The sequence below is a fragment of the Anoplophora glabripennis genome, unplaced genomic scaffold (assembly GCF_000390285.2).
Source record: "Anoplophora glabripennis isolate ALB-LARVAE unplaced genomic scaffold, Agla_2.0 scaffold301, whole genome shotgun sequence".
NCBI classification, from domain to species: domain Eukaryota; kingdom Metazoa; phylum Arthropoda; class Insecta; order Coleoptera; family Cerambycidae; genus Anoplophora; species Anoplophora glabripennis.
The window spans coordinates 1511-10025 of record NW_019416435.1 but is presented as its reverse complement, the minus strand read 5'-3'; the positions used below and the strand labels follow the sequence as shown (position 1 = coordinate 10025).

Genomic DNA, 8515 nt, shown 5'->3' with positions numbered 1-8515 from the left:
GTATTCTAAAGTAATGCAAATAACTGATAAATAAGTAAAAACTTACCTGGGCATAACCCCGGCACAGGTGCTGTAACAAAGATGCCGACGGCGTCTATGCTTAAGCCGGGGATTAGGTCGGTAATTAAAAGGAAAGAAAGGGATTCTTTCCAGGTAGCCTTAATAAAGGCAGGTAGATTTTGCTCGTTGCAATCACTTTACCTCACAAACAAGCACGTCTGCTCAGCTCGGCTGTTCGCTCTGAACTGCTCTAACTGGTGATCTAGTGTTTACACTGTTTACATATTAGGTATATGTTTTGTGGTGACTGGTGACGGTGTTTACTGTTTACTGATCTGTGATCTAATGGTTGTTAACCTTCTCATTTGTGGGAACATTGGGATTTATTTTAATCATTTATTTACTTTCTCCTTACCATTAAGCTATGGTCGTTTAAATAGTCAAAAAACTTGGTTCCTTTTATACTTCCAGATGTTATCCAATTTAAGTAATATTTTAAAATTAATGGTGTTGATTATATTAATTTTGAATTAGTTTTAGATTATTTCAAACAATCGAAATGTATATAGTATTTTTAGTTTTTGTATTATTTTTGCAAGTTCTATGTGATAATTATTCAACTATTGATTTACCAGAAGATCATTTGCCATATTATTTTGCAAATTCTCCTAAGGTAGTAGAAAGATGTTTAAACGATAATGACTGTCCCTATAAACCATTTTTGAATAAAAGTAAATGCTGGGGTTATGAATATGATTGCAAATGGGACAAACAATATTCTGTACCTGCTTGTCCTGGCGATCATAAAGGCTGGGTAAAAACCAAATTTGCTCAGCAGACGACTTTTTACACTCAAGCAGATTTTGGTTACATAAAACAGCAATTACGAGAAATGCGAGTGCTGTGTGAACCTTTGTTTCCCGATGACAGTTCCTTAGAATGCACAGAACATTTGCGGTTTTGCCGAGGAAGAAATATAATGTTAAATTTTACTAGGCTGATAAGTGTAGAAGAGCCAATTAGATACAAAATGGATGTTTTGCAAGAAGGAGATATTGGTGGTTACTGTGACTTTCACAAGGACAGATTGATTGAACAAGCTGATCATATAAGTCCTTTACAAAGTTGGGGACCTGAAATGAGGTATTTTACTAGACTTAATCGTAGACCTATAGTTGAAGGAGACTGTGATGTAGTTATAGAAAAACCGACTTTTATTATGAAGATAGATGCTAGTATGTATATTAAATTTTAATTGTTTATTTACTTATAATAATAATTGCAGAATTCTAGTATTAAAAAATATATAACTTAACTTTGAAACCAATTAACAAATATTTAACAGTATGCTTAGTAATGCTTCTTACTACTTTTCATATTGAATATATTGATTTTCAGCAGTAAATATGTATCATCATTTCTGTGACTTTTTAAATCTATATGCATCTTTACATTTAAATGCAACACAGGAAGATGCATTTTCTAAGGATGTGCATGTGTTAATATGGGAAACATTTACATACCGCTCAGCATTTGAAGAAACTTGGCAAGCTTTTACTGATCATTCCATATGGGACTTAAAGACATTTAGGGGTGACACAGTATGTTTTAAAAATGTAGTTTTTCCTTTATTGCCAAGAATGATATTTGGTTTGTATTATAATACTCCAATAATCTATGGCTGTGAAGGCAGTGGTTTATTTGATGCTTTCTCAAAGCATGTTTTGCATCGATTAGAAATACCATTCCATACACGCTATAATAAGAAAATCCACATCACTTTTCTATCGAGAGAAACTAAATACCGAAGAGTGTTAAATGAAGATGAACTTATAGATTCCTTGAAAGAGAATGAGGATTATGAGGTAATTAAAATTGTATATGATAGAAATATGCCATTTAAGAAACAACTGGAGATCTCAAGAAATTCAGATATATTTATAGGTATTCATGGAGCCGGTTTGACTCACTTACTCTTTCTACCAGAATGGGCAGTTGTTTTTGAATTGTAAGATATTCTGATATTTTTGTACAAGTATTTGAGCTTAAATATGTTCTAGGTACAACTGTGAAGATATGAACTGCTACCTTGATCTGGCTCGTTTAAGAGGGGTAAAATACATAACTTGGGAGGATGGAGATAAATTTACGTCCATAAAGGATGTATGTAATGTTTTTTATAATTTTAATTTTTTTTATCTGTTTATATTAGAAGGTATTGTAATTATACAAGCTTTGGACAGCAAATTTAAATTAAAAAATTTTATACAGGTTTTTCTAAAAATAAATGTAAAAATTTAGTTGATTCTACCCATAAAAATAATGGTGATTTATCTGTATCAAATTCAGTATGACACATTTCTTTCATAATAGTTTACTATTTGTAAAATATTTTATAAAATAAGTGTTTTTATTACATCACAAACAAGTTAAACCTAATAAAAACATATCGCTCATTTGCTGTAAGAATGTCATAATACAAAAATTGTAATTTTTTAAGTATTTACCTACGACCACTACTGTAAATACTTAAAAACACACCGTCTGCGATCAATGTAAGATTTCTATTACGTACGGTAAAAAAATCGCACAGCTTGGTAAAAAAATCATACAGTTTTCCTAGCAACCGCCTAGCAACGGTCAATACAATACTGTTTGTTGCTAAGCAGTTGCTAGGAAAACTGCGATTTTTTTACCAAGCTGTGCGATTTTTTTACCGTACGTAATAGGAATCTTACATTGATTGCAGACGGTGTGTTTTTAAGTATTTACAGTAGTGATCGTAGGTAAAGTATAGTACGTAATACGTGGTGTAATGCAATTACACACTCATAGAATTACCTTAATTAACTTTTCCATTCATGTGTAAAATGCTTTTTACAACACTTATTACGTAATATACTATTACATATTCCAGATCGTAAACAAAAGCCCTATTATCTAGTAGAGTGTTACATTTGCCAAAGCTGGGGATAAATAGTTGCTCGTTTAGTTTGTTCACAAAACTGATCCCTGAAGGAGACAAAGGTCTATCTGGTGCAACTTTGCCAAGTCTACTAAATCCTCATCTTTGTTTTCTGCAATGGTCCTCCCATGAAGTTCTTTCAAAGTATATAACACATCAAAAGCTAAAGTTTACTTAGGAGACATGAGTTTTTAAAAGGAAAGGGATGCATAGTCAAGGGCTTGTAGCTCCCTTAACATTTTCAGATGTTTTGTAGATTTTTTGAACTTAGTAACGAAATTTGGCAGGCTAAAGCAACACACCTGATTTGTTAACTCTTACATTTTTATATGATAGAACTTCTAAACTAATTTTTTAATACAATAAAAGGACCTTCCTTTTGTAAAAAAACATAAGATTTTGTGATAAAACTTGGAAAGAAGACATCCAAAACAAAATTGCAATCATTTTTTTACGCTTACCTGTTAATAAAATACTTACAGATCTCAAAAATTTTATTTAATAATTATTCCTACAGGTTTCGGAAATATTGAATAAAAACCTACCATAGTCCTATGTTTATTAGAACATCCTGTATACAATACTTAGAGTAGCATTATTAAAAGTAGAGATTTGCCTATTCTCATAAATTTTGAATTACTGTGAAGTTAATGGAGTCATTTTGACTTTTTATTATACTCTTGTAGCCATAACTTGGGATGCCATCTAAAAAACAAGCTTTGCATGTTTTTTTTTAGGAATCATACACTGGTGGAGCACATGCAAAATTTGCCAATTATTCCTTTGATGTCGAAGAATTTAAAAGATTAGTAGTGAAAGCCGCAAAACATGTAAAAAATCATCCAAAAGTCAAGAATATTGTATATGGTGTAAATGAAAGGCATCCCCATGATGAATTGTAATTATATTTTACATAGTTAAAATATTTAATCTCATTTTTACAATATTAACGTGATCTAATTTATACATTTCTTTAATGACATTTTTATACTAGACTTAATTTAAATTTTTATACTTGTAGAAATATTACATTTTTTAAATAAATAACTGAAATTGATTAATAATTTAATCTTAATTACACCTATTTAAAATCTGTTTTACATTTCGCCAATTTCTTACTAAATAATTTGATCAGTAATTTGTACCTCTAATGCAGATATTGTTGAAAATTAATTTTATTTTTTAGGATTTTTTGTGATTTAATTTTTATTACATAAAATATTTGATCATAATTTATTTTGAAAGTATTAACACTTTACTTCTAAGGCACATAGAGATTCTAATATATCGTATGTATATTCAAACATCAAAGTGAATTAAATATCTTTATCTTAATAAATAACTTTTTTGTCCAACAGTCACAAAATTATATTTTTTGACTGTCAGAAATCTCTAAGGTAGACATTTTCCTTACTGAAAAAAAAAAAAATGGGATCATTAACAAAATTATTCACTTATTTTAATCCTAGGAGCTAAAGTTGACACTTAATCCTTAGGTTAAAAGTGTTAATCAAGTTTTAATTTATACAAGCTTATTCAACAATATTTACAATAATTTTTGTGTATTCATTTATATTAAATACAAGTTTGAACAAGTATTAAAATTAAATAAACCACTGAAACTGCCACTACCCTCATTCTTCAGAAATGACAACGATGCTTGGTTTATCATTACCACTATCAACTTTCAGTAGCCTTACATTTTCTTTATTCAAAAGTGAGTCTTTAATGTAGCCTTGCGCCACAGTGCTTGATCTCCATCCTGCGTGTCTTTTAAGACAAGTGAGGTCACCATTGCTGTCAACTAAAAGGGTAGCAGATGTTTGTCGTAATGTGTGTCCACTGTACTCTTTCCAGTTTGTTGTCCAGTTTCAAAAATTTTGTCACTTCTTGCGAGATGGCACTTATTTTATGAATACCAACCACCATTCGATGACACTTTCCAGTAACATATCAGAAGTTCTAAGTACCAATCCAGGTGGACGTAAAGCAACATATTTCCGATAAAAACTTAAATAACTGTCTCCCAGCACAGTAAAAGAACGTGATGTCTTGGTTTTGGTATTGGGAATTTTTATAATTAAGGCAGATTTCACATCAACATTATCAATAATTGTTAAATTAACTAATTCATTAGAACGGTATGTGCCTGTAACCCCCAATATTAGGACGATCTATAAAGCTTTTTAAAAATTTTGTTGCTTTATTTTTAAAGTTTTTTCATCAATCGAATATACATTATCAGGTGCAATATTCAAAAAGCAATCAATTTACTCCTTTGTAAATATTCGTGATTTTTTGGGCACATATCCCTCATTCTGTTTCTTGAGAAAAGCACGTAACTTTGAATATTTGTTTATATCAATCTCCTTTATATCCAACGTTGGCTGCAACACTGAATATTGTAACCAAAGCGTTGATTTTATTATATTTGCTAAGTTTGAGAAATATACCATCAATATATCTTCCGAATACAACTTAATATTTTTTGCGTTGCACCAATCCATAAAGCGTTGAAAAATGCATTCATAAATTTCTTGAGATTTCTTTGGGAAAAGATTCAAAGAATCCTCTTTTGCAGACTCCAGTATCTTCTCAGGTACACCTAAATCTTCACTAGATTTCATTTTTACAGACGTTTCAGCAAATTGAATCACAAATGAACTCGATTAGCAACTAATTGATAGAGTAAGTATCCATGACTACATTATATATCCTACTTACTTCCTTTGCTTTTTTATCAAAATTTTGTTTGAATAATTTTAAAGCCCAAATTAATTAAATGGTTGAAGGAAAAATAGCATGTTTTATTCAATAACAATATATCATTACTATGAATGGGATTTATTATGAAAAAATCATAATTAACTAGCCTCCTAGAGATTTTTTAAGTATTACTATATTATCTTTTGAATGATTTTTAGTCTAAACTACATTTTGCCAATAAACTGATAAATTTTATTATAGCGTAAAATGGTACAACAAATATAGTAAATTGTGACAATTTCTTGGGTGAGGAATTGATAAATAAACAGGTTTAAATTTTCAGTTTATATTGTTTATTATATAGTAAAGTTACTATTAAACAATTAAGAAACATGTACGAAGTAAGAATTATCAAACTAAAGTTATCGGTTAAGGTTAAAGTGTTAAAAGTTAAATTAATTAAACCTGTAAATAAATTCCCCGTGAGAAAGAAAACCAATCCATTGTAATTAATAGCTTCAAATATTAATGGAGAGTATACACCTTCTACTCTATTCCTATAAAGAAATTCCAGTAACATTTGCGACAAATAATAAATCTCTGTCATGAATATCCCAATGAACAATATCCAAAAACAGTAAGCTGAATTAGCTAATTTTCTAGATATTCCAAAGTAATTTTGTAAAATTAAGGATATAAGTAGTGCCAATAATGCATACAGGAAGAATATTAGGCCTGTATACTTATTTTTTACTTGATTTATTTTATGTAAGGAATAACCAAAAGCAACAGAAAATAAATATATCGATACGTATCCAAGATTTGATACTACTCCTTCTTTATTAGCTGCAATAAAATTGTTTCTCTTCATGTTACTTAATACAAACTGTTGTAGACCTATGTGTAGCAATATTTCATGAGTTACTATTATAAAAACTGCACTTAAAAAGATGTGTTTTATTTTAGTAACATTCAAAACAAAGGCACAAAAAATTTTTGTTAATGCTAAGGTAATAAAAAAGTTCCAATGTATTCCATATTCAGAAACAGGAACATTGTAATCAGTTTGTTGTACAAAAATTAATCGGGCCATACCTAAGACAAAAAGTGGCAATGTTGATTTTATCGATTTTTTTAATGGAGCCCTTCGCTCCTTTGCTTCAGGTGCAACAATACCATTTGAATACATAAATAATCCAACTCCTACATCCATAAGGCTGTAACCAAATGATTCGGTTTTTGCAAAATCTCTAGGAAAAATTTTGAAATCTACAGCTAAAATAGCTGCGACAGATAGAACATTTATTGTTGATCTTGCGTTAGTTATAAAATTTGTTTTATATTTCTCATCGGTTACCAACGATTTGGTCGGTTTTATACTATAAATTACTAATGCCAAAGTAGTAACAACAACAGCTATTAAAGTAAAGAGAATGTTTATCAAATAATGAGATAATATAGTTATACTAAGTATAATTGGCAACACTAAAAAGATATACTCCATTATAAACAAATATTTTTTTTGCTTCGTAATATACGTTCTAAACATTGAATTTAACAGCACTGCGATAAATGTCATTAAGGATGAAGGGACAATTGCGATTAGAGTTTCATATGCTGTTGATCCACTGGAGTGCATTTGTTTCATGTGATGTTCTTTGTAATCCATTTTTCATTTCACTTGCCTAAAAAATATTTTCAATACTTTAAGGACATGTAATTAACAAAATATTACCAAATGGAAAAGGAAAAGAATAGGACACAAAGTCGATGAAACTTTTAGATAATTTGGTTGATTCTGTTTTTGTTTTTACGCAATTTATTTTTGCATATTTACAAGAGCATAATGGATTTACTTCTTGGTAGCATAACTTTATCGTCTATCTGAGATTGAGGTAACTGGAACTAGAACTTAGGAAACTTAATGTGTTTATGTCTTCTTTACGTCGTTTTGTGTCCTTTTAGATTTTGTATTTAAAATAAGTATTGTTTAACAATGTATTTGAAAGTATATTCTCAATTAGGTAATTTTTATATTGAATTATATTTTTCAGTTTAAAAATCATTCACTTAAAACCAACCTCAATTTTTGTTTTGATTCTGGTCCGGTAGGGTTTTTGATTTCTTACAGTGTTTACGTATAAATTTTGAAATTTTTCCCGCCCAACTACGTCGGCGAAAAACTAAATTAATTCCATCACTTCCTAAATTCACTTCTCGTGCATTTGTATTGTTTTCTTCGGAATTTTTGTTTTCAGGTTTTACACTGCTGCTACAAGGTGTATTATCGAAATTTGAGTCTGAGCAGCATTTTAAGTCGGAATGTATTTCATCCGGTTTTAAAAATGGATCCCACGAAGATAAAGGAACTAGGTATTCTTCGCCTTCACATGGCACATTGTGACCTACCAGGGTAGCTAAATTAACCAACGAAGGACTTTCTCCTAAATGAGAACCATCTCCTGGTATAGCTATATCATGCATATCCCATTTATTTTGTCTACTTTTAAGATTTATATCGTCACATCTAACTCGTACAACAGTTATTTCAGAATCCGTCTGTTTTAAGTTAGAGGTAGTATCTCTTTCATTTAAAATTACAGTATCATCAAAATTTACATTTTTGCTGAACGGAGTGCCAGTGGAACTTGAATAAATATATCTGAAATTCATTCCATTTGATTGTTTGTAAACATTGTATTGACCCAATAATTTTCGTGCATCGATTATATCCTCTATTTGCCGAAAGTTTTCATTTGTATTGTGATTTGGATCGAACATGATTACTTGAAATTTTTGTTTGAATTGGCCGCCAAGTGTCAAAATTGAAGAGAAACTGGCAGG

The 8515-nt window shown here is 30.0% G+C and overlaps 2 protein-coding genes across 2 annotated transcripts; one reads left to right on the top strand and one right to left on the bottom strand.

Annotated features, from left to right (window-relative positions):
• The first annotated feature begins 326 nt into the window (after positions 1–326).
• LOC108909050 (EGF domain-specific O-linked N-acetylglucosamine transferase) lies at positions 327–3940 on the top strand. Its single transcript, XM_018713274.2, has 5 exons — positions 327–487; positions 535–1235; positions 1399–2008; positions 2061–2163; positions 3703–3940. Exons 2-5 carry the CDS (start codon positions 560–562, stop codon positions 3865–3867), a joined length of 1554 nt encoding a protein of 517 aa, XP_018568790.1. The 5' UTR covers positions 327–487; positions 535–559; the 3' UTR covers positions 3868–3940.
• Positions 3941–6001: 2061 nt separating this feature from the next.
• On the bottom strand, positions 6002–7746 carry LOC108909053 (uncharacterized protein At4g17910-like). The gene is made up of 2 exons (XM_018713276.1): positions 7407–7746; positions 6002–7356 (listed from the first exon to the last, which is right to left on the bottom strand). Exon 2 carries the CDS (start codon positions 7338–7340, stop codon positions 6003–6005), a length of 1338 nt encoding a protein of 445 aa, XP_018568792.1. The 5' UTR covers positions 7341–7356; positions 7407–7746; the 3' UTR covers position 6002.
• Between the last annotated feature and the right edge of the window lie 769 nt (positions 7747–8515).

Excerpts from the sequence above, each read along its gene's own strand:
- LOC108909053 (XM_018713276.1), bottom strand. The coding sequence starts at position 7,340 with ATGGATTACAAAGAACATCACATGAAACAAATGCACTCCAGTGGATCA.
- LOC108909050 (XM_018713274.2), top strand. The coding sequence starts at position 560 with ATGTATATAGTATTTTTAGTTTTTGTATTATTTTTGCAAGTTCTATGT. Across the intron at positions 1,236-1,398 it reads TATTATGAAGATAGATGCTA|CAGTAAATATGTATCATCAT; the intron begins GTATGTATATTA and ends ATTGATTTTCAG. Across the intron at positions 2,164-3,702 it reads AATTTACGTCCATAAAGGAT|GAATCATACACTGGTGGAGC; the intron begins GTATGTAATGTT and ends GTTTTTTTTTAG.